The following is a 26,246-nucleotide window of genomic DNA, read 5'->3' as shown; positions in this document are numbered from 1 at the left end:
AAATGAAAAACCTTATTGATCCCCACTGGCAAACACACACACATGTATACTACCAGTATACATTAGACATTACAGTTAGGTCTACTGTCCACAGGATGGCAGGGGAAGAGTACGTCTATCTTTGATTGGATTGGATCTGGATGTAGAAATTGAGAGCATTGCTAGAAACATACTGTACTGCAGAAACATCCAAATCACCCTAGATAATTATCTGATCTCCATCCTCTTTAAAGTCCATTTAGGGCCCTACGTTTTTCCTACCCAGATGTCATGAAATACCTTGAAGTAGGACAGACAAAAGGTTTCTCCTACCTGTCCAGCGATGAAGATAATAGGAGTAGTCTCCTCTCTGGAAGGTGTCCAGACTATCCCCGTCATCCCATAACAGGTCACCCCATGCCCAGCCCCCAGCAGACAGAGCCACCGTCAGGAGGAAAGGGTTACTGCGATAATTTGAAGTGGTCAAGGCTGGCTCCTGTATCTCCGTTAGAGGGGGTTTTGCGGGTATTTTTCATTGAAAAAGCATATACACTACATGACCAAAAATATATGGACACCTGCTCTTCAAACATCTAATCCAAAATCATGGGCATTCATTTTGAGTTGGTCCACCCTTTGCTGCTATAACAGCCTCCACACTTCTGAGAAGGCTTTCCACTCAATGTTGGAATATTGCTGTGGGGACTTGCTTCCATTCAGAGCATTAGTGAGGTCGGGCACTGATTTTGGGCGATTAAGCCTGGCTCTAAGTCAGCATTCCAATTCATCCCTAAGGTGTTTGACGGAGTTGAGGTCCCAGTCACGTTCTTCCACACTGATCTCGACAAACCATTTTTGTATGGACCTCGGTTTGTGCACATGGCATTGTCATCCTGAAACAGGAAAAGGGCCACCCCCAAACTATTGACACTAATTTTGAAGCACAGAATCGTATAGAATGTCATTGTATGCTGTAAAGTTAAGATTTCCCTTCACTAGAACTAAGAGGCCTTGCCCGAACCATGACAAACAGCCTCCACCAAACATTACAGTTGGCACTATGCATTGGGGTAGGTAGCGTTCTCCTGGCATCCTCCAAACCCAGATTCGTCCTTTGGACTGTCAGATGGTGAAGTGTGATTCATCACTTCAGAAAACACGTTTCCACTGCTCCAGAGTCCAATGGCAGCGAGCTTTACACCACTCCAGCCGATGCTTGGCATTGCGCATGGTGATCTTAGGCTTGTGTGCGACTGCTCGGCCATGGAAACCCATTTCATGAAGCTTCCGACGAACAGTTCTTGGCTGATGTTGCTTCCAGATGCAGTTTGGAACTCGGTAGTGAGTGTTGCAACCAAGGACAGATGATTTTTACACGTTACGCGCTTCAGCACTCGGCGGACCCATTCTGTGAGTTTGTGTGGCCTACCACTTCGCAGCTGAGCCGTTGTTGTTCCTAAAAGTCTCCACTTCACAATAACAGCACTTACAGTTGACCGGGGCTGTAGCAGGGCAGAAATTTGACGAACTGACTTTGTCGGAAGGTGGCATCCTATGAAGGTACCACATTGAAAGTCACTGAGCTCTTCAGTAAGGTCATTCTACTGCCAATGTTTGTCTATGGAGAGTACATGGCTGTGTGCTCGAATTTATACACCTGTTAGCAACGAGTGTGGCTGAAATAGCCGAATCCACTAATTTGAAGGGATGTCCACGTACTTTCACCATATTCCAACAGTCATCTCTCCCTCTCTTTTTCTCTCTCCTCCTCACTCTCTTTCTCCACCTCCTGAAGGGGAGTGTCGACACACTTTTGTATATATAGTGTAAATACTGATAATAGTTTAAGACAGGCAACAGGCTTTACTGTACACACTGAACAACACAGAAAGCTGACAAAAGCTCCAAAACATTGTCAGATTAGTATTCCACTGAGTATTTTGTTTTACATTTCATTACACAGTTTCACAAAATAATTCTGGGTCTCTTGTTCTATGACAAATAACAGTTAGGGTTTGAGGGGAATCTGAGAGAGATGGACAGAGAGGGAAAGGGGGACAGAGAATATATCAACACAGTAAAAAAGATGTTGCAATAGTATCCAAATGTTGAAGAGAGCGAGCGAGAGAAGAGTGGATAATGGAAATTGAAGAAAAGAGGAGTAGAGGGCATGGCCACAGTGTCTGCGGAGGTGTGTGCGTGGTAGAAGAGTGTGTAGAGGAATGGCAGGAGAGAGTAACGTAACATCACCACGCTACGCATGGCTGCCTGGGCTTCCTGCTCAAACACATAGGGCTCCTGGGGCTACACACACAAAAACACACACACACACACACACACAACTAGAGTTACCTCCAATCATAATACATGGGACCGATGGACTGTTACATACAGTGCATTCGTAAAGTATTCAGACCCCTTCACTTTTTCCACATTTTGTTACGTTACAACCTTATTCTAAAATTGATTAAAACATCCTCATCAATCTACACACAATACCCCATAATGACAATCCAAAATTGGTTTAAAACTATTTTTCCTCACCAATCTACTACACACAATACCCCATAATGACAATCCAAAATGGATTTGAAACAATTTCTCCTCATCAATCTACACACAATACCCCACAATTACAAAGCGACAACAGTTTTTAGAAATGTTTGCAAATGCATTAAAAATAGAAAACAGAAATACATTTTGTACATAAGTATTCAGACCCTTTGATATGAGACTCAACATTGAGCTCAGGTGCATCTCGTTTCTATTGATCATCCTTGAGATGTTTCTACAACTTCATTGGAGTCCGCCTGTTGTAAATTCAATTGATTGGACATGATTTTTACCTGTATTTACCTGTATATAAGGCCCCACAGTTGACAGTGCACATCAGAGCAAAAACCAAGCCATGAGGTCGAAAGAATTGTCCATAGAGCTCCGAGACAGAATTGTGTTGAGGCACAGATCTGGGGAAGGGTAGCAAAAAATGTATTTAGCATTGAAGGTCCCCAAGAACACAGTGGCCTCCATCATTCTTAAACAGATGAAGTTTGGAACCACCAAGACTCTTCCTAGAGCTGGACGCCTGGCCAAAGTGAGCAATCGGGGAAGATAGGCGTTGGTCAGGGAGGTGACCAAAAACCCGATTGCCACTCTGACAAAGCTCCAGAGTTCCTTTGTGGAGATAGGAGAACCTTCCAGAAGGACAACCATCCCTGCAGCACTCCACCAATCAGGCTTTAACGGTAGAGTGGCCAGACGGAAGCCACTCCTTAGTAAAATGACAGTTTGCCAAAAGGCACCTAAAGACTCTCAGACCATGAGAAACAAGATTCTCTGGTCTGACGAAACCAAGATTGAACTATTTGGCCTAAATGCCAAGCCTGACATCTGGAGGGAATCTGGCACCATCCCTACGGTGAAGCACGGTGGTGGAAGCATCATGCTGTGGGAATGCTTTTCAGCGGCAGGGACTGGGAAACTAGTCAGGATCGAGGGAAAGATGTACAGAGAGATCCTTGATAAAAACCTACTCCAGAGCGCTCAGGACCTCAGACTGGGGGGAAGGTTCATCTTCCAAAAAACGATTTAATCCAATTTAGGATAAGGCTGTAATCTAACAAAATGTTGAAAAAGGCAAGGAGTCTTAATACATTCCGAATGTACTGAACTTGCGTGTGGGTAGTTTGAACTCTTCCGGTTTTATTATGTGGTCCTATGGAGTCATTGGTTTACTATTAAAACATTTGAACATGCATGAAATTTCATGTTACTATTTTAGCAGTTTGCATTGTTCAGACATTTGTTAAAAGAAACAGTCACACAATAACCATTCAAAACAAACAAATAGTTATGGTAACTTTAATAGACAGGAGTTTTAATTACAAAATTAAAACTATAACTATTTTTGTGTTAGTCATTTTTCATACAAAAAGACAACAATATTAAAGCTGGGTATAAACAAATACATCAAATTAAAATGTAAAAATCCTATAGAGGGGACATTTTACTGGAAAAACAATGAATAAATGACTAAGAAAAGTACAAAGGTCATAAAATACGACCTTGTTGTGGTTACAATAGATATAAATAATATTACACAGGTTTGATGCACAAGATATAATATAAAGATATAAAATGTTCTTTAAGAAAGAAAGAAACATATCATGACTAAATATTTAACAACACATTTCTGAACATATTTCATTATTTTCAGTCCACATACCTAATGGTAGGTAATCTGGTCTAAATGGACTACACTTGCTGCGAAGTATTCAAACATAAATAATATTACATTTACAGCAAGCAAAATATCCATCCATTGCCTTACATATAGGCTACATTCTGTGATATGAAATTCAATTCATAGTCTTTTGAGAATAAACTGAAAACACAATTTCAACAACCAAAACATTACAAAATATATTTAGAAAATCTTCTTCTTCTGACATTGTGTTGTACAAGTTCTGTACATTAATTTCTATGTTGAGATATTCAAAAACAGGCTGCCTTGTCTGGAGGCATCTATCTAACCTCTTTGCTTTCTATTGCGACCCTACCTTTTCACAGTGATGTTGTATGCAACAGGTCCTCGGAATGTGAAGCCCAAGTAGAATGTGACATTTTCACTGCCATAGGGAACTGAACCAGCATGCAGAGAGTGGATGGCAAACTTTTTTGTAGGACCAACAAGGTAGACTGTCCCATCTTCAGTCCAGCCAGAAACACACTTGAACAGCTTTGCAATCTCTGGCATTTTCCATACCTCCCCACTGAGCCACTTAATTCTCCTCTCTGGCAGTGAGAAGAGCTTTGTGATTGATGCAACTTTGCTCTTATGGACAATCTTCTCCAATCCAATTCCATTACCAAGGAAAACATGAGTATAAAGCCTTCTCTTTTTGGGGGGAATATCCTTCATTTTGGCCCAGTAGCTATCTTCAAGGCTTTCAACAGCAGAGTGGACAATGTCATATTTCCTCTCTTTTTCTTCATCACTGTCATGCTCCTCTGGCCAGAACAGCAAGGTTAGTAAGAACAGAGCATCGGACAGGCATTTTTTTCTGTCCTGTGTAAACTGATTACTGAGTGTCTGAAGTTGTTTGAGACCAGCTAGCTTTGTAGACGGAGTTGAAAGGCAACTCAAAGCAATATGAGTTGCTATGTAGTTCACAAGATCTTTTTGATCCAACCTCGCGCTCAGTGGGTTGGAAGGATACAGTGATATGATATCTTCAAGAATTTTGACAGGGTGTTTCTTTTTGACTTGGTGTTGATCTTTCTTCTGTTTTTGTTCTTTATCTCTCAGGCTCTGTGGGTTTTCATCTTTCTGCTCGGTAAGGAGAGAGAAGATCGTAGTTAAATTCCCTCCACCGAGATTATAAATTGCCATGCGTTTCGTGAAAGGAGTTACACTTTGCGGGTTTGATTTGCATTGTTTTAAGATAGCGCTGACAGACACATCACTGAAGGTCTTACCGTAGAATGAGTACTTGTTTGTCAACCAATTCTTTGGATGGCTCATTTTCTCTGAACTTTGAGCTGAGGTTCCTCTATTTGCAATGGGCTTATGCACTGACCAATTCTTTGGATGTTTTTTGTCAAGGTTTTCAGATGCCTCTTCCTGATCTGAACTGATGTCTGTTTGGAAGAAACTTAGGTCTTCTGATATCCAGTCTAGTGACTCATGTAATCTCTTTCGAAGGTTTTTGAGTTTGCTGTGAAATTTTTCCCAGGGTTTCATCACTTCTTTTGGAATGTAGTCCTCAGTGAGAAGGTAATTTAGACGTTCAGTGCAGCCATTGGCGGTTTTGTCTGAAAACACAGGCATTGAGAACATGAGCTTTAATAGACTGCATCCAACAGTTACTGTTCCAAAAAAGCCTGCATTATTCATAGTTTCTGGGTCTGAGATTGCAATTGTCTCACATTTCTGGAAGCATTCCATAGCTTTCAGTGCAGTTTCAACAGCACCTGCTATGTTTTCTGCTGTCTTTGGTACTTGGTCAATTGCATTACACTTGGCATCGAACCATCTTCTATACACATGACCTTTGGTGTCCAGGATGAAGGAGTTATTTGGCAGTTTTGTTTCTGCCTTTACTGCCCACACTTCTGCCTCCTCAAACTTTTCATAGCAGTAATTCAAACGAGCAAGTTGCTGTGCAAAGAATGCATCTTGGTCGAAACGTTTATGAGCCTCTTCCAAAAGCTTGATTGCCTTTTCGGGTGTTTCCTTTCTCACAAGCTCAATGAGAGGTGAGAATAAGCTATCGGATTTGTCACCTTTATCAACTCTGTAGCGCCTCATGAACAGGTCTCTCAGAAATGTCACATAGGGCTCTCTTGCAAACCTGTGCTGAAAAAGCACATCTTCATGAAGGAGATCCATAGCCACCTTTTCTTGTTGTTGTTCATTATCCAACAGCTGATGGAGAATTTCCTTTGCAACTCTTGGATGAATGATTTTGACTGCTTGAATGTGTGTCTTCTCATCATTCGAGTGTGTGAACAAAAGCTTGGCCTGCTCACTCAAATGCTTCTCAAAAGCATGCTGGGGGAATCTTTTCTGTTCCGTCTCCTTACGTTGATCAGATTTGTTAGCTGTGGTCAGCGTTGTAAATGTTAGCAGGGCTTCACAATGTGACTGAGAGATGAAGGAGTTCTGCACGAAAATGTTGAGCAATGCAACATACTTAATTAGGCGAGTCACAGCGGATTCATGATCGATGCCCTTTAACAAATCTTTCACAAAATGCTCAACATATTCTGGTTTAAAGTCTTCACTCATCAAGACAAAGGTCAAGATGGATTCTAGCTGATACTCTTTTTCAAGGCTCTCACGTTTTGTGGCAAATAGTCTTTTCTCTTCTGGAGACAACTTCTGAGTCACAGCAAAACTCTGCAGGTTCTTGTACATCTTCTCTGGATCATAAGAGAAACTGCAGCTTAGCAAAACAAAACAGAGGGTCCCTTGTTTTATTTTCTTTGTGCTGATAGCAACCTCTAATTCTTTCCTAATGTCATCAACGTAATCCCATGTACTGTCTTCCACAAGTAAGAGCACTGGGAGACACTTCTGAGGATTTGTTTCCTCATACTCTCTGAGCTGGACAGCATGTTCAGATACAGTGGCTGCCGAGTATGACGGCTTCACAACAGCACATCTTAGGTCTTTCCTATTGTTCCACAACACCTGCCTTGCCACTGTGCTTCCACCGCTTCCTGGGTGATGGTAGATGTTGATACTGTTCACAGGCACTTGGGCTGCACCCCACTTCAAAATGTCACTGAGACACTTGGATACTTCCCTGTATGCATCCCGTTGAATAACTTCTCCAACAAACTTCTTCTCTGCAAGCCAGAAATTCAACCAGGTCACTTTTCCCCCGTGGTAAAACTGTCTTTCAATGTTGTCCATCTCTTCTTCGATGAAGTCCTCACTTGTTTCATCACAAAGGTCAACACTCAGGATATCCAAAGAATGCATTTGTTCCTCCTCACGAGTTTCAAGATGGCACTGTCCTTTAACATAGACAGGCAAGTGTTTGGAGGCTCGAGAAGTTACAGGTTGAATTTGCTGCAGTGTCGCATCTACATGGCTCATTTTCATCCCGACAACACTGGAACTGTTCACAGTTTCTGTTTCACATGAACCTTCAGCAAAGCGTTGCCATTTCTGATAGTTATCCTCAGATTCTGAGATGCAGATGATGTCTTCATGACCCTCCATATCAGTGAAGAATTCCAAGAAAGTGTGCAAGAGTGGTTTCTCGACTGGGGATGTCAGGAGGAAAATCACAGAAAATGTTCCTTTTGGCAAGATCTGTTTGCAGATCAGTGACACGGATTCCCTGAGGAGTGTCATTTTTGTTTTGATCCATGTCATTTCATCGGAGGGAATTTCATTTCCTTGATAGTCATTGCGCCCATTGCAAAATATCCAGCTAGTTTGCTCAAACAAATGCAGATGCCTTTCAAATTCTTCAACACTCATGTTGCTTGGAATCTTGTAGCTCTGAAGAAAATGCATATTTGCGGCATGGTGCTGAATGTATTTACTGCACAGTCCGGACAGCCTGGAATCTGGGTCAAAGTCGAACACACAGAATATTTTCAAGTTGAGTAAGAAGTCAATGCTGCTCAAGTCATCTTGTTTGAATTTGTTAGTGACTAGAATGTACCATTTCTCATTTGCAATGAATTTCTTGCCACTAGTTATTAGCTTTGTGAGTTTCCTTCCAAGGTCTTCACAGATGTCTGGTGTGTTGCTGGGGCAATGCTCCGCTTTCTCTCTCTGGTCATCTCTATCTCTGACTCGCTGGTAGAAGACATTTTCGTCACTCACTGGCTCTGTTTTTGACCCTACCCTGCGATAGATTGTTTTCTTTTCAAGCTCAATCTTGTTAGTTGACTCTTTGAAGTTCGGCAGGCGGACAGAGTACACTCTGTTCTTTACAATGCTTATGGAGGGCACAATATCCACCTCCACCACATACCTTGTTTCTGTACTTTTTATGTCCATGACCTCTATGAACTGAGGTGGTCGAATGCATTGTCGCACATGTTCGCTGTCAGAGCTAGAAAAACATTTTTCTATGTGATCTAATGCATCGCTATATATGTCTTTTTCCAGCACTGGAACACCAATTATCTCACCGTGTACATAGCCGGCATCATCTTTACTGTCCATCACACCAAAGTGTATTGTGCCATTTGATCTGATATTCATGCAGCCAGTTCCGAATTTGAGAACCTCTTTGGCAAATTTTGCCTGTAGTCTTGTGCGGTCCAATTTGGTAGCATTGCGAAGTGACTTATACTCATGACAGGGATATATCAGATCAAATGCACCAGATTCAGGTTGCAGAACATTATGTTTGGCATATGTGAAATCAATGCCTTCTTTACCCAATGGTCGTGGCTTGCAGTCCCTCTTTGTGGGTAACACACAGACAAGCTGATCTTGGTGTGCTTGTGGCTCCGCTTCTGGACAGATTTGGTCTGTTTCATCCTTCTTGTGATCAACATCTTTCTTTCCCTTTTTACCTCCCTTTTGTCTGCCATGACCACTTTGCTGACTTCCTTTAATTTCCTTTGTTTTTAGCCCTTTGTCTACAAACTCATTTATTTTTCTGATGATCAGCCGAGCCACTAAGGATGTAATTCCGGTCTCTTGTTTCAGATCATCTTCTGTAAGTTCTAAAATAATTTTTCCATTGACCTCCTCCTTTTCAAGTTTCTGAATATACTGCTCTTTCACTCCTATAGATCTCATCCAAGAGCTGACGTCAGACTCTGTCCATTTCTCAATTGGCAGCATACCAGCGTCTTCCACTGTGTCGTGAAAAACAAAGTCATAGATTATAAAACAAACATACACAGCAAAGTCACAAAAACAACTGTTCTTTCCATTATTCAATTTGATATCTCACGTGGGATTCACCAGAATCTCAGAAGCTCAATGAACCTATTACACATGTCTGTAGGAGGCAGACAGGTTGAGTGGTGAATGAGGTGAGCCCCATCCCTCATTATAAGGGGCTACTCACCCGCCCTCTGGTTATTCTTACCTCTCTTCCACACAAATAGTACTACTCTAAGCTCTCATCAGCATGACTTGATCTGTTTTCCTGTTCAACTGTTCACTAGTGTGCCGCAAGGAAAGTTTGCTTCAGGTAGAATGAGCTTTTCCTCTTTTTCTTCCCTTTGTCTCCTGTGAAAGCTAGCATCACATGACTAGCTACTGGGACAACCTGGCTAGCTCACCCCAAGGCTAGCCATCATACTGACTAGAGGGTAGAAATGCTAGCTCTCTCTCTCTTTTAGCTCAATCCACTACCATGCCACTTTGACTAGACCCTTTGTCCTAGCGTCACTGCTTATTGGTCGGGAGCCACACTTTTGGTTGTTGCAAGAGTAGCAAAGCGCTAGCTTCCTTTTGCTCACATTGTGCTAACTAGCTAGGGAACTAGCCCCACGAGGCGAAAGCTAGCTACGTTCACATTGTTAAAGGATTAGCTTTCTCCGGCTAGCACTGTGCTAACTTGCTACATGCTTCATCTCCTGTGGTAGCTAGTGTCACACAGCTAGCTACTGAGACTTGGTTAGCCCCTCGTTGGAAAGCAAGCTATCCAGGAGTTTCCTACATGCATATTTGGTAGCACAAGCACTGCTATCTATAACAACCTTAGCCTTAGTGCTGGTTGCTGTTACTCTTCCACCTATGGTGGTATCACCAGCTTGCTCTCTTGTTTAGTGCATCTAATGTTCACTTTTTTCGTTGGCTAAACTGACTGGTTACACCTCAAAAAAAATCTCTAGACTGACGAACACTTCTCGCGCGGATAACGAGGTGCTAGCGACGACTATCATGCGCATAATCCAGTTAGCAATTCTTTATAACACCCAGAGTTATAAAGGGTCCCCGTACACCATGTGAAACAAACATGCTCAGGCAGCTCTCTGACGAGTCCTGCAAGTTTTGTAAGGTTTTAACCAAGTACCAGCTTGTGCTAGCATAAGCTACGCCATTAGCTGTCACGACGAAAGCTAGCTAGCTACCAACATCTAGCTCAGTGGCCACCAACATTTTCTGAGTGAAGATCACTTTGAGTCAAAATGCAAGCCAAGATCTACCGGTCAGATGTTTTTTAAGTCATGCTTATGCAACATTAACCAATTAAAAACAGCTCTGTAGCAATGAGGTTTGTGCAGTAGGCTATAGGCTCAATACATTATCACTGCTTATTGGCTATGCCTGAATTGTCCTACCAATGGTGTTCTTCTCAGATCATTTAGATTTAAAAAAAAACAACATTTTTTAATGTGGTATTTGATCACACTGGTAATAGATAATTTGGTGTATTACTTGTGAAGCACGGCTAAGTTAGCATAATTTGCTTTAAAAAGAAAATACTGGACTGATGGCTTGTATTGATTTTGATTTGATTTATTTGATGGTCAGTCTTAGGGGAGGGAGCAGCGGTGAGGCTGCCTCTCAATCCCAAATCAAACTAAACTCGTCCCAGAGAATGGCACAAGCCGCTAATAATAACAACGCAAGCTCAGTAGTGGTGTGTGGGTAAAAATCACTGGGGAAGACAGAAAAAAAGCCATATTACAGCCTGTGTTGTGATAATTGCACTGTTTGCTCTTTAACCTGTTAGGTCATATGCCTTGCAACTGTGAAATATAGGCGTAAAGGCCGAGACAATAAGAAGACACAGTGGCAGAATACATTCAACCACACCTTTGTTTCATCAAAAAACAGGAGAACAACCTCTGTCCAGTGAAGTCCACAAAGCATATTGCATGTAACAAACAGTATCATGACCTACAGCGCGGTCAAGCAAGTTATTGTTGCCGACATTTGACCACTAAACTACTATTGATTTCGAACCATTGAGAGTTACCTTAAGTCCCAAAGAAAACAGGAACTGCCGACACTTTTCCAGCACCAATTCAACATCATCAAATCACCTATGCTTAGTCTAATACAGTGACAACCAAAAGATACCAAAAACAATTTAGTCCAATCAAAGTAAGCTAAATGATGTGGCTGTCCATGGTTCTGATGTGTCTGTGTGTGCATGTGTGGGAATGTGTCGCGTTCGTACAAGTAGAATAAATATGTTGACTCACTCTACTTGTATAAAACGCCAATGTCATCCTCCTCTCTTTCATGTTGACGAAATGGTCTATCACTCCGTCATACAGTACACAATTTTTTGTTGTCTTAGGCAACCTGGCTAAAATGCCTGCTCATAGCCTAACTTCCTTTCATGGGCAACAATGAGCCAGCTAGCATACTACATCTAGCTACATATCGTCGGATGTGGCAGGGCTTGAAAACTATTACGGACTACAAAGGGAAACCCAGATGCGAGCTGCCCAGTGACACGAGCCTACCAGATGAGCTAAATGCCTTTTATGCTCGCTTCGAGGCAAGCACCAGCTGTTCTGGACGACTGTGTGATAACGCTCTCAGTAGCCGATGTGAGCAAAACCTTTAAAAAAGGTCAACGTTCACAAAGCTGCGGGGCCAGATGGCTTAATAGGACGTGTACTATCACAGTGCCATCAGTTTTGTCACCAAAGCCCCATACACTACCCACCACGACGAACTGTACGCTCTCGTTGGCTGGCCCTCGCTTCACCCTCGTCGCCAAACTTACTGGCTCCAGGTCATCTACAAGTCTCTGCCAGGTAAAGCCCCGCACTCTCAGCTCACTAGTCACCATAGCAGCACCCACTCGTAGCACGCGCTCCAGAAGGTATATCTCACTGGTCACCCCCAAAGCCAATTGATCCTTTGGCCGCCTTTCCTTCCAGTTCTCTGCTGCCAATGATTGGAACAAACTGCAAAAATCACTGAAGCTGGAGACTCATATCTCCCTCACTAGCTTCACGCACCAGCTGTCAGAGCAGCTCATGGATTACTGCACCTGTACATAGCCAATCTGTAAATAGCCCATCCAACTACCTCATCCCCATACTGTATTTATTTATTTTTGCTCCTTTGCACCCCAGTATCTCTACTTGCACATGCATCTTCTGCACATCTACCATTCCAGTGTGTAATTGCTATATTGTAATTACTTCGCCACCATGGCCTATTTATTGCCTTATCTTACCATATTTGCACTCACTGTATATAGACTTTTTGTTTTCTTTTGTTCTACTGTATTATTGACTATGTTTTGTTTATTCCATGTGTAACTCTGTGTTGTTGTATGTGTCGAACTGCTATGCTTTATCTTGGCCAGGTCGCAGTTGCAAATGAAAACTTGTTCTCAACTGGCCAACCTGGTTAAATAAAAGGGGGAGAAAAAAATATAGATATATTTGAGTTGACCTACCGCCAACAGCGTGAAACATACAAATAGTTATAGGAACGCAAGGCTTTATTGTTGTTGTTTTTTTATATATAATATTTTTATTCACAGTGAATGAAAGCTAAAACATAACGACAGTACATTTTTCTCCTTTTTGTACCCCCTCGCAGAATGCCTCCAAACACATTTAAAAAGAAAGGGAAAGTCATTGAGTTACAGTTAAAGTCAGAAGTTTACATACACGTAGGTTGGAGTCATTAAAACTTGTTTTCCAACCACTCCACAAATTTCTTGCTAACAAACTATACTTTTGGCAAGTCGGTTAGGACATCTATTTTGTGCATGACTGTCACGCCCTGGCCATAGAGAGGCTTTTATTCTCTATTTTGGTTAGGCCAGGGTGTGACTAGGGCGGGCATTCTAGGTTCTTTATTTCTTTGCTTTCTATTTCTTTGTTTTTGGCCGAGTGTGGTTCTCAATCAGAGGCAGCTGTCTATCGTTGTCTCTGATTGGGAATCATACTTAGGCAGCCTTTTTCCCCACCTGTGTTTTGTGGGTAGTTATTTTCTGTTTAGTCTCTGTTACCTGACAGAACTGTTCGCGTTCGTTTTGTTACTTTGCTTGGGTTTCTTTGATCAATAAAATCATGAACACTTTCCACGCTGCGCTTTGGTCCACTATTCCTTACAACGACGAGCGTGACAATGACACAAGTAATTTTTCCATCTATTGTTTACACACAGCTTATTTCTCTTGTAATTCACTGCATCACAATTCCAGTGGGTCAGAAGTTTACATACACTAAGTTGACTGTGCCTTTAAACAGCTTGGAAAATTCCAGAAAATGATGTCATGACTTTAGAAGCTTCTGATAGGCTAATTGACATAATGAGTCAATTGGAGGTGTACTGTGGTTGTATTTCAAGGCCTACCTTCAAACTCAGGGCCTCTTTGCTTGACATCATGGGAAACTCAAAAGAAATCTGCCAAGACCTCACAAAATATTGTAGACCTCCACAAGTCTGGTTCATCCTTGGGAGCAATTTCCAAATGCCCACGTTCATCTCTAAAAACAATAATAACAAGTATAAACACCATGGGACAACGCAGCGGTCATACCGCTCAGGAAGGAGACGCGTTCCGTCTCCTAGAGATGAACATACTTTGGTGCGAAAAGTGTAAATCAATCCCAGAACAACAGCAAAGGACCTTGTGAAGATGCTGGAGGAAACCAGTACAAAAGTATCTATATCCACAGTAAAACGAGTCCTATATCGACATAACCTGAAAGGACGCTCAGCAAAGAAGAAGCCACTGCTCCAATACCGCCATAAAAAAAGCCAGACTACAGTTTGCAACTGCACATGGGGACAAAGATCGTATTTTTTGGAGAAATGCCTTCTGGTCTGATGAAACAAAAATAGAACTGTTTGGCAATGATGAACTTTGTAATGTTTGGAGGAAAAAGGGGGAGGCTTGCAAGCCGAAGAACACCATCCCAACCGTGAAGCACGGGGATGGCAGCATCATGTTGTGGGGGTGCTTTGCTGCAGGGGGAACTGGTGCACTTCACCAAATAGATGGCATCATGAGGAAAGAAAATGTGGATATATTGAAGCAACATCTCAAGACATCAGTCAGGAAGTTAAAGGTTGGTCGCAAATGGGTCTTCCAAATGGACAATGACCCCAAGCATACTTCCAAAGTTGTGGCAAAATGGCTTAAGGACAACAAAGTCAAGGTATTGGAGTGGCCATGACCTCAATCCCATAGAAAATGTCTGGGCAGAACTGAAAAAGCGTGTGCGAAAATGTGTTGGTTTTAGGAACCGCATCAAATCTTTGAGACAAAGAGAGGCTAGGAGAGGAGGAGGATTGATAGATTTCCAATCCAATAAAATCCTGCGGGCCAACAGGGAGGCAATGGCAGATAGCGGTCTATATGTCAAGGAAGAATTGTTGTTTGGTACTACAAGATTAAAAATGTCTGCACTAGGCTGCAACTCTATATCAAATGTTTCAGAAAGTGTTTTGAATGTAGTGGACCAATCGTCTGCCAAACGAGGACAGTACCAGAAAATCTGAGTAAAGTCTGCCAAGGAGCTTTACACAGGTCACATATACCATCAATATTTTGGTAGAATTTTGACAATCTGACCTTGCTGAAATGGATACATATCACAAACTGTATAAGGCTGAGCCGGGCACAAGAGGAGCTTCCATTTACCCTAAGTAAGGCACTATTCCAGACTTCATCAGAGATATCTCCACCAATTTACTTTTCCCAATCAGATCAGATTTTATTAAGTGATGGGTTATCAAGGGGGATGATTATCAAAAAAAATCATGAGTCCCTTCAGTTGATAAGTTGGTTTCAAAAGGGCATCCAAACCTGATTCGGTGATAGAATTGGAAAGGCTTTGAGTGCGAATAAACTGGGTAGATTCCATTTGATAGCGAGGTCATCAAAATTGGCAAAGGTGCCATCAATATAAAGGTCAAACAGTAGGGCCATTCCTCTGCCACAGTCTAAAATCTGAATCCAGTTTGGCTGGAAGGAAGAGGTGACAGAATTGAGTTTGAATTGAGTTCAGAATTGAGTATTGACAACAATTGGATTGGATGTGTAGAGCAAAGTTGAAAGACAAAGATTGGAGGTGACTAAAGCTGGCAAAGAGGAAGAAAAACAGGATTTGGCTTCTGCTTGACAACAGTCAGTTTCTGAGCTGTGAAGCCAGTAAACAATGTGTTGTATATTCGCTGTCCAGTAATAATACATAAAGTTAGGAGGAATGCTTTACGTATTCTTGGACTCCTACTGCTCTATAAAAAAAGATACGCTTATCCACTAAACTGAAAAAAAGACTTTGGTAGAAAAGAGGGAGACATTGGAACAAACACAGAAATCTGGGCAATACATTCATCTTGATAAAATTCACTTCACCAGCTAAAGTAAAATGCCTTTAGCATAATAGAAATGGGTTCTATCGTCAGGGCAAATAACAGAGGGGACATTGGACATACTCGGTGTGTGGCCCTTGATAATGGGAAATACAGTGAACAAAGTACTGATGCCTTGTACGATGAGTAAAACAGTCGGACCCAGGAAATGAAGTTTGCACCAAGGCCACATGTTCCCATTACAGAGAATAAATATTCCCATTCTATCCTGTCAAATGTTTTTGCCGTATCTAAAAGAGATAATTGCTTCTGTAACGTCCAAAGATGCAGGAGAGTGTATGACATTAAGCAGATGTTTAATGTTAGAGAAGGAGTGGCGACCCTTAATACACAGTCTGATCCATGTGTGTCATAGTAGACTATTCGAGAGGCGAGCAATTTTGTTAATATTTTAAGATCTGCATTTAAAAGTGAGATCGGTATGAGCCATACTCAGACACATTTGCCTGGTTTTAACAAAAGTGTAATCAATGCCTGTCAGGGGTAAAACACGCTGGTCCAGGGCTTTTTTGAACATTTCAAGCAGTAGGGGTGCCAGTTTGGCAGAAATCTAATTCTACAATAAGTTTGGGTAGCAATCTGGGCCAGGGGATTTCCCACTTTGGATTGCTGTAATCATCAGGAATAAAGGTGTGTGCAGACTGTGTGAAGTAACTATGTTTATTGTGACCACACGGGCAGGCAAACAACAGGTCAAAGCAGGCAGGGGTTGATAATCCAGAGTAGAGGCCAAGGTACTGGTTGGCAGGCAGGCTCAGGTCAGGCAGAGGTCGGTAATCCAAAGGCGGAGCAAAGGTACAGGATGGCAGGCAGGCTCAGAGACAGGCAGTGGGTCAGGCGGGCAGGTACAGGACAGGCAAAGGTCAAAAACCAGGAGGACAAGAAAAAGCGAGACTAGGTACAACCAGGAGCTGAGACAAAACGCTGGTAGGCTTGAACAAACAAGACGAACTGGCAACAAAAAACACAGGTATAAATACACAGGGGATATTGGGGAAGAAGTGCGACACCTGGAAGGGGGTGGAGACAATCACAAAGACAGATGAAACAGATCAGGGTGTAAATGAATTTAATTAATAATCTCCTCTAACTGCAAAGGTTGATCAATTTACTCTCTTTACTAAATTGTAGGAGTTTCCAAATCACCTGTCAAGTAAATAATTCATAATTGAATTGTCTTCAGGTGATTCTGATGTGTAAAGATCTGAATAAAATGTTTTTAAAGTATTATTGATTTCAGATGAGAAAAGGGTGTTTATCCCCCTCAAGCCAATGTCTCCACGCCTTCAGAGCCTTGACGACAGCCAACACCTCCCGGTCCACCACGCCGGGCTGAGCTTCCTCGAGAAGATGGCACAGGGGCGGAGCGTCGGCAGCGTACCCGAGCGATGAGAGCACGGCTCCTATCCCAGCCTCGGACACGTCCACCTCCACTATAAACACCAAAGAGGGATCCGGATGGGCCAGCACAGGAGCCGAGGTTAACAGAGCCATCAGGTGACCAAAAGCCCTGTCCGCCTCAGCCGACCACTGCAAACGTACCGGTCCCCCCTTCATCAGTGAGGTAATGGGAGCAGCTACCTTACCAAAACCCAGATAAACCTCAGGTAGTATTAAAGCGCTGCACCTCCTTCACGTGGTGGGAGTAGGTCAATTATGCACGGCTGAAATGCGGTCACTCTCCATCTCCACCTCCGAGGAAGGAGACAGACTGTTGGAAGAACAGGCATTTCTCACCCTTGACGTACAGGTCATGCTCCAACAGTCGATCAAACACCCTGCGCACCAGAGACACATGCTCGGCGCGTGTAGCGAAGTATATCAGAATGTCATCAATATACACCACTACACCCTGCCCGTGCAGGTCCCTAAAAACCTTGTCTACAAAGACTTGGAAGACTGATGGAGCATTCATCAACCCGTACGGCACGACGAGGTACTCATAATGCCCTGAAGTCGTACTGAACGCAGTCTTCCACTCGTCTCCCTCCCGGATACGCACCAGGTTGTAAGCACTCCTGAGATCTAATTTGGTGAAGAAGTGCGCCCAGTGCATTAACTCAATCGCAGTAGCGATAAAAGGCAGTGGGTAACTGTACCTCACCGTGATCTGATTTAGGCTTTGGTAGTCAATACACTGGAGAAGACCTCCCTCCTTCACAAAAAAATAAATTTGAGGAGGCGGGTGAAATGGAGGACCGAATGTACCCCTGACGCAGGGATTTGGAAAGAAATGTTTCAATAGCCGCTGTCTCCACCTGTGACAGGGGATACACATGACTCCTGGGAAGTGCGGCATCTACCTGGGCGATTTATCGCACAATCCCCCCGTCGATGGGCTGGTAATTGAGTCACCTTCTTTTTGGAGAAGGCGAGAGCCAAATCGGCATATTTAGGGGGAATGCGCACGGTGGAGACCTGGTCTGGACTTTCCACCATAGTAGCACCAACGGAAACCCATAAACACCTCCCTGAGCACTCTCGCAACTACCCCGTGAGAGCCCTCTGTTGCCATGAAATGGTGGGGTCATGATGAGCTAACCAGGGAAGGCCTAGTACCAAGGGAAACGCAGGAGAGTCAATGAGGAAGAAACTGATTCTCTCCTCGTGACCCCCTTGCGTCACCATGCCCAGAGGAATGGTAGCCTCCCTAAGCAACCCGAACACTAATGGTCGACTGTCCAGAGCGTGAACTGGGAAAGGCCTAACCACTGGATCAATAGGGATCCCTAACCTATGGGCGAATGCTCTGTCGATAAAATTCCCAGCCGCGCCTGAATCAACGAGCGCCTTATGCTGAGAATGCGGGGAAAACTCAGGAAAGTAAACATGCACAAACAGGTATACAACAGAGGGTTTTGGATGAGAGTGGTGCAGGCTCACCTGGGGCAACGCCAGAGTGCCCTGCCTGCTGCCTCGACTCCTAGAGGAACCAACCCGGCACCGACAGGCAGTGTGACCTCTGTGGCCACATATGGTACACGTCTTCCCTGACCGCGGCACCTCCCAGCTCCATAGGCACCGGAGCGGTGGTGCTGGGAGAGGGAATCAACAGAGCCCTCTCTGGACGTCCGCGGGTGACCAGCAGGTTATCCAACCCAATGGACAGGTCCACCAGGAGGTCGAAGGTGAGGGTGGTATCCCTGCAGGCCAACTCCCGATGGACATCCTCGTGCAGGCTGCAGCGGTAGTGGTCGATAGGGGCCCTGTCGTTCCATCCCGCTCCTGCGGCCAGGGTCCGAAATTCCAGGGCGAATTCCTGGGTGCTCCTCATCCCCTGCCTCAGGTGGAAGAGACGTTCACCCGCCGCTCTACCCTCGGGAAGGTGGTTGTAGACTGCCCAGAAGCGGCAGGTGAACTCCTCGCTCGAAGTCGTCCAACGCCGCGTCTCCTTCTCCCCACACGGTGTTACCCCACTCCAGTGCTCTCCCCGAGAGACACGAGGGCGGACACCCTTTCCCTTCCCGAGGGAGCCAGGTAAACGGTGCCCAGGTATAAGTCCAACTGTAGCAGGAAACCCTGGCACTGCCATCCCATCATGGTGCTGCCATCCCATCATACTCCCTGGGAAGGGCAAGACGCATCCCACTGGAACCGGGTACAGGTAGGACGAGTAGTGGTAACCTCTGTTGTGCTGGTGGAGGCGCTGGAAGGACTCTGTCTCTCCCAGCGGTCCATGGTCTCTCAAGGAGAGGAACCGACTTCGGTGGAAGTCGTGACAGTGGACAATATATTGTACTGCATTTGAAGACTCAGCCTTTCTTTGTAAAGTTCTGGTGATGGAGAGGAGGACTATTGTTGGTCTAACTCCAGAATTGCAACAATCAGCTGTTGTGGTTGAATTTTCCTTGGTTATTGAAAAGAGAGGAATAGGAAATGATTTAGCCTCTAAGAACAACTAAGTGTTTCCCAACGTATAGATGGAGAGATCGAATCTGTTTTATTTGTCTCAATAAAGACATCAATTGCATTTGAATTGTTTGAAAGGAAAGATGAGTTAAATATCCATGGAGGGCGATCTGTATAGTTCAATGAGAATGAGTAGCCAGCCGAGTGACAGAGGAGCATGGTCACTAACAACAATGGCAGAGTATTCTACTTTCTTGACAGAGGGGAGAAGGGCTTTATCTATGAAAATGTAGTCTACTCTAAAAAAGAAAGAAAACTTTGTTACTGGGAAAAAGGAATATCCACGGATCTACACATCCTGCTTGGCTCATAAATGCAGACAAAGCTCTGGACAATTTTGAGGGAGATGATGATCTAGGGTTTGAACAATTCAAGTCACCTCCAAAACTTAAATAGTGTGAGTTGAGATTGGGCAGCAACTAAATACATTTGTTAATAAAATCAACATAATTCCAATTGTGAGCATAAACATTGACAAGTAAAACAGAGGTGTGAGAGAGAACCAGATACCATAACAAAATGCCCTTGTGGATCAGAGATTGTCACCAGCGGTAAATTGTACTGTTCCACTTGCCTTAGCATTGAATTTAATATTTGTCCTACCCAAGCTCTACTGTACGCAGATGTGTTTATTGTAAGAATGCTATATCTGATTTTAAATTCTTAAGATTAGCAAATACTCTAGCCCATTTAACCGGACTGTTCTTTGCCTTGATGTTCCAGCTTGTAAACCTAATATCTGGAGTGTCAGTCATTCAAAGTTGAGATTACTACCTAAGTCTAAAAGAGAGATGAAAACCTTCTATAAGACCACCAATTATATCTTGTTACAAAATAAAAAACATGTACCGAAAACCTAGGCAAAATACTGTTGAAGTAGAATGTGTAACAATCAAAATGATTAATATGAAGGCAAACAAAGTCCCCCCACCCCCCACATAAACCCTCTAAATAACACAACAAAATAAACACATTACAAAGTAACACTGTCCTTTGTTCACCTCTAAGGCGGACTGCAGGCTTCCCCGAATATAACTACTGGTTAACCATCTATCACTTAACTTACCCTACACAAGAGGGCTCCTGATAAGGGAATTTATATGTTTAACTTCACTAGGGTAGGGGGCAGCATTCAAAATTTTGGATGAAAAGCGTGCCCAAATTAAACTGCCTGCTACTCAGTCCCAGAAGATAGGATATGCATATAATTAGTAGATTTGGATAGAAAAACACTCAAGTTTCCAAAACTGTTAAAATAATGTCTGTGAGTATAACATAATTGATATTGCAGGGGAAAACCCGAGGAAAATCCAACCAGGAAGTACTATTATTTTGAAAGGCTGTTTTTCCATTGAAAGCCTATCCACCATACAAAGACTTAGGACCCAGTTCACGAGCTCTATGGCTTCCTCAACATGTGACCAGTCTTTAGGCATTGCTTCAGGATTTTACTCTGAAAAATGAGGGAGATACAGCACTTTCAATCAGTGGCCAGTGGAAATTTCCATTCATCATGCGCCCTGATCGTGAACGCGCCTTTCTTGTTTCTCCTTTCCTATTGACGAAGCTTTTGTTCGGTTGAAATATTATTGATTATTTATGAGGAAAAAAAAAAACAGAGGATTGATTTTAAACATCGTTTGGCATGTTTCTACTAACTTTTATTGTACTTTAAAAAAAAAACTGTCAGGAATTAGTGCACGTGACTTCTGCATTCGGATTACTGGACAAAACGTGCTAACAAAGGAGGTTTTTGCTCATAAAGAGGGACATTATCAAACAAAATTAACATTTGTCTAACATGGAGACCTGGGTGTGTCACCAGATGATAATCATCAAAGGTAAGTGATTAATTTTAATGCTATTTCTGACTTTTGTGACCTCTCCTTATTTGAAAAATGGCTGTATGGGTTTCTGTGGCTAGGAGCTAACCTAACATAGTCGCAAAGTGTGCTTTCATCATAAAGCATTTTTGAAATCTGACTCAGCGGTTGCATTAAGGAGAAGATTATCTATACTTCCATGCTTAACACTTGTATTGTTTATCAATGTTTATGAGTATTTCTGTTATTTGATGTGGCTCTGCACTTTCACCGGATGTTTGTTTGAGACAATGTATTTCTGACCATAAACTGAGATTTTTGGATATAAATATGAACTTTATCGAACAAAACAAACATGTATTGTGTAACATGAAGTCCTATGAGTGCCATCTGATGAAGATCAAAGGTTAGTGATTAATTTTCTCTATTTCTGCTTTTTGTGAACCCTCTCTTTGGCTGGAAAAATAGCTGTGTTTTTCTGTGACTAGGTACTGACCTAACATAATCGTTTGGTGTGCTTTCGCAGTAAAGCCTTTTTGAAATCGGACACTGTGGTTGGATTTACAAGAATTGTATCTTTAAAATGGTGGATAATACTTGTTTCAGGAATTTTAATTATTGGATTTATGTTGATTTGAATTTGGTGCCCTGCAATTTCACTGGCTGTTGTCGAGGTGGGACGCTAGCATCCCACTTGTACCAGAGAGGTTTTAAAGATAATGATTAAATAATTCCACCCTGAAACCTAACTATTAGTGATTATAGTTTATGTAGCATGTATAAGAAATAATTAAAGTATTAAACGTATGTCCAACTAGGTTCAGAAGAGACCCGTGAGTGAGAGAAATGCGTGAGTATGTGTGTGCCTAAGAAAATACAGAGAACAATTAAACTGTGTTTGACCCGACCTGGCTAGAACTCTGAGAAACTTATGATAGGACAGGGAGTACTTCTCAAGGTTTCCTTAATCTCGGGGGAATGGAACTGTCGGCTGGGTAGTGATAAACAGTGGTGAGAACTCTGGAGAAGGATACAACTCACCTACTGTTTGTGTGTATGTATGTGCGTAAGATATCTACTGTTTGTGTGGAAGTATGTGCGTAAGTAGGGAGCAAGTTATAAAATGGATGTCTTTGTATAATAGATTTCAGAGTGCTCTCATGAATAAACATTTTGACTATTGTAAGCTGGGAACTCTGTTTCATTTAAACCAGAACCTTAAAAACTCTGGGTTGCAGACTGAGTAGATTAATTGAAGTTTATGAACATTGATAATGAAATTCTCATAACAGCTCCCAATTATTAAACAGAATGATTTACAACGGCAGTTTTAAATAGTTTGAACTTAAATATTAACAGTGTTACTGTCAATGGTCGGCCAGCTACATCCTCTATTGGCTTTAACAAATGCCAATAGCAAAATAAAATGCTTCTCTTGGTCATGATTTCGGCCCATGGGTTGTGCACCGCACATCTTTGCTCATAACTACAAGGAGTGAAATACGATACTCAGGAGCAGCACTACCAAAGACTACAGCAGGGAACGCACCCCGCAAACACCAGGCCAAATATTCCATCATCAGTGAACCACAAGAAGAGGCAAAAGCTAAATATATTTAAACACCCACTCAATCAAACAAAGGCATTACAATCATATGAAAGCAAATGCAAATAAGAAATGAACCTGAGTCAAACCCTGAGATCATAGGATTATTAAATAGTCTTTAGAGAGGTAAATGAGTAGCTCACGCTAATGTAATTCAAACAAAAAAATAATTTAACATGTGTTAATAGCCAAATATAGATAATAAAGATATCCCTGTGGGTGCTCATGGAATTAAGAAATCATCTTGTTGCCATGTAAAAATACATTTCAAAATAAATGCCACGTTAGCTAGCCAGACAGATAATAAACAGTAAGTGTGGCTAGCCCGCTCCCGCTAGACAGCCATTGTGATTGTGATGTAGCTAAAATTGCCACTAATCTCAGCCAAATGTTTATAAAATAAAGATGTCCTCAGGTGCTCCCAGAATAAATTTTAAAAACATTGCTTTCATCTGAAAAGCAATATCCAAGTGGATGTCATGACAATCAGTCCGTGGCCAGCCAGACAGAATATTCTAGGAAAGTAGCTAACCAGCCACATATTCCACCCGCCATAGTTAGCCAGCCGGGCCGCTAGCCATCCGCAATCAACTTTACTTGATGTGCCGGACATAGAATACTTAACCTTGGCCAGAGTGTCAAAGGTAAGGTTCTCTCCCTCGTAAAACACAGGAAGACGGGCAGGGTGTAGGAGCTGCAACTTTATCCCCTTCTTGTAGAGACAGGTTTTGATGTCCTTGAATTCAGCTCGTTTCTTCACAAGGTTGGCATTCAGGTTTGGGTAGAATCGTATACATCTTGGACACAGAATTTTGGTTGATGCTCGTTCGCCCAGCGCATTGCACATTCCTTGTCTTGGTAATGATGAAAGTGGGCTATGATCGCCCTAGGCTGCTCCCCTGAGTTGGGATTGGGGGTGAGGGATCTGTGCGCTCGGTCGAGCTCCGGCAGCTTGTCAAAGACACTGTTGCCCATCACATGTCGGAGACAAATTTCACAGGGTTGACTCCAGTTTCAATTCGGATATTTCCCCTTTTGGGGGATATTTCCCCTTTCCCCTTCTGGTATAATTCTCCAGCGAATCTACCTTGGAAAGTGAAGTTGTGTTGACCGTTTTCATATGAGAGACAGCTGCCTCTAGCTAGACAATCCACTCGGTGTTGTCAGTGGAGAAACCTTCTAGCATAGTGAGGCGTTGCCCAACAGTATTGACTGTTTCTCGAAAGGCATCAATTTAAGTTTGCAGAGGTGCCAGCGAAGTGCTGATGAGAGAAGCCATATCCTCTTTTAGGTTACTTCATGGTTTTGCTAGTTTAGCTACAAGCGTAGCCATAGATAAAGCCTCCGACTCTGCAGCAGGGCTGGCCGCAGCAGGCATTTTCGGTGTTTGAGTAGTTGATTCGACATTCAACGATGTGTTGGGAACCCCCCAGCGGCAGAGAGGGGCAGTCAACAGTTCACTCCTGTGTCCTGGCCTGCCACCTCTAGGGTGGGGCTAGGTGGCTAACTAGCAAATGTAGCTACATACAATAATACCAAAGACAATATCAGCATGTGAAGTAGTTAGTTAGCTGTAAAATCACCTAAACAAACTGCACTATTAATTTAGGAGTCTACAATCTCATCATGTTCACACAAATTGTGTCAATTAGCCTATCAGAAGCTTCTAAAGTCATGACATCATTTTCTGGAATTTTCCAAGCTTTTTAAAGGCACAGTCAAATTCGTGTATGTAAACTTCTGACCCACTGGAATTTTGATACAGTGAAATAATCTGTCTGTGTGGAGTGGTTGAAACACTTAGGTTGAAGTCATTAAAACTAGTTTATGTAAACCTTCGACTTCAACTGTAGTTAATATAACTAGACATGCAATCATAATTGACTGTAGCGCATATGGCACCCACAAGCTACCGGTGGCTGAAAACACAGTTATCGAGTGATGAATTTCCAGGCAAGGGCTGTCCATTTAAAAATCATTCCTTCCTCCCTCACCCCTTGCCCTGCACGTGTACGCACATCAGAAGTCATATACGCCATCAGAAGTATCCACTTAATTTGAGGGGAGAGGGTTTGGAATGCAGCCCATGTCTGAGGATGTCGGGAGATTACGTTGAAACCGGCCACTAGGGGCAACAGTGAGCACTGTTACCTTCAAGTAAATTTTGGTTTTGCTACAGCATTGTGGATGGATATGGCAGATGGGTGTAAGCATCTGCCTCTGGTGCGAAAGGTAGCATGTTTGAATCCAGCGATAGAAAACTGAGATTTTTGTTTTAAGCCTATCCCAAACCTTAACCCTTACCTTAGGTTAATGCCTAAACTTGACCTTAAACACTTCGAGATTTGACGTTTGGAACAACTTCGAAATTTGGTGTTTGAGAAACATGGATGAACATCTAATTCTGATAATAGCCTGCTCATATTTTTCCTATGAAAAACGGCTTGACTTACTTTTGATATTACCCTAATAAAGTTTAGAAACTTTAGTGAAGGTTTGGTGTGGCTATTATTAAGCTTTAGCTACTGCAGGCCTATTATGAAGGCAGTGTGCACCAATACTTCAACTGACTCTCACTGTTGAACTTGAGGTGAGGAAGAATGTTTCAGGCCTACCAGTCACTCCTATAATCTAACAATATCATGCTTATCTTTATACAAAATATTTTGATCTAAAATTCTGTAGGTCTCTATCTGTATAGCAGACGCAGTAACCATCTGACGAAAAAATGGCGTCCGGTGTCGTAGCATGCCGCAGGCATCCCTCTCTCTCTGGGGCTAGGCCAACACTTCTCTTCCTCATATATATTGTGATGGAAAAGGTTATCATGTGAAGAGACAGCCTTGAAAATGTTCATCTTGTTCTTCATGTCATAAATAATCCTTGCTTCCTGCCTGTGCTTGGTAAAGATATGGGGGGGGGGGGGGGGGGGGGGGACGACACATGACCGCCTCCTTAGGACCATCTGTCAGAACACCTAGAAGATGTTCTATAAGTTAAGATCGGGTTGGTACCTGTATGTGTCTGGCACAATCTCCTATATAACTTCTCTGTGTAAGCAGTATATAAGAGATCTAACGGGACTGCCCTGAGGGAGCTCACTTCAGACCGGTACTTTATGCATCTAAGTTTG

The 26,246-nt window shown here is 42.8% G+C and overlaps 1 protein-coding gene and 1 long non-coding RNA gene across 10 annotated transcripts in view; both read right to left on the bottom strand.

Annotated features, from left to right (window-relative positions):
* Nucleotides 1–26,246, bottom strand: part of LOC110538780 (sterile alpha motif domain-containing protein 9-like) — a 73,611-nt gene that overhangs the window by 35,681 nt on the left and 11,684 nt on the right. For 2 of the 9 annotated variants that reach the window (XR_005035240.1, XR_005035237.1), the window contains 2 exons: nt 18,659–19,548; nt 16,829–17,486 (listed from right to left, as the gene is read on the bottom strand). The exons of 2 other annotated variants lie outside the window; for them this stretch is intronic. Coding sequence is in view for 3 of the 7 variants with exons in the window: in XM_036939355.1 (XP_036795250.1) it covers nt 4,535–9,315 (4,781 nt within the window). In the remaining 4 variants the exon portion in view is untranslated. Of the gene's footprint in view, nt 1–3,826; nt 9,316–16,411; nt 16,786–16,828; nt 17,487–18,658; nt 19,623–26,246 lie in introns of those variants that run through there. 5 more of the 9 variants (XM_036939355.1, XM_036939354.1, XM_036939356.1 and 2 more) reach the window with 4 other exon arrangements.
* Nucleotides 1,897–2,896, bottom strand: LOC118937799. The gene is made up of 2 exons (XR_005035244.1): nt 2,836–2,896; nt 1,897–2,283 (listed from the first exon to the last, which is right to left on the bottom strand). It is a non-coding gene; the product is annotated as an uncharacterized LOC118937799 (long non-coding RNA).

The sequence above is a fragment of the Oncorhynchus mykiss genome, chromosome 12 (genome assembly GCF_013265735.2).
Source record: "Oncorhynchus mykiss isolate Arlee chromosome 12, USDA_OmykA_1.1, whole genome shotgun sequence".
NCBI classification, from domain to species: Eukaryota; Metazoa; Chordata; class Actinopteri; order Salmoniformes; family Salmonidae; genus Oncorhynchus; species Oncorhynchus mykiss.
This window is presented reverse-complemented; position numbering and strand designations above follow the sequence as displayed.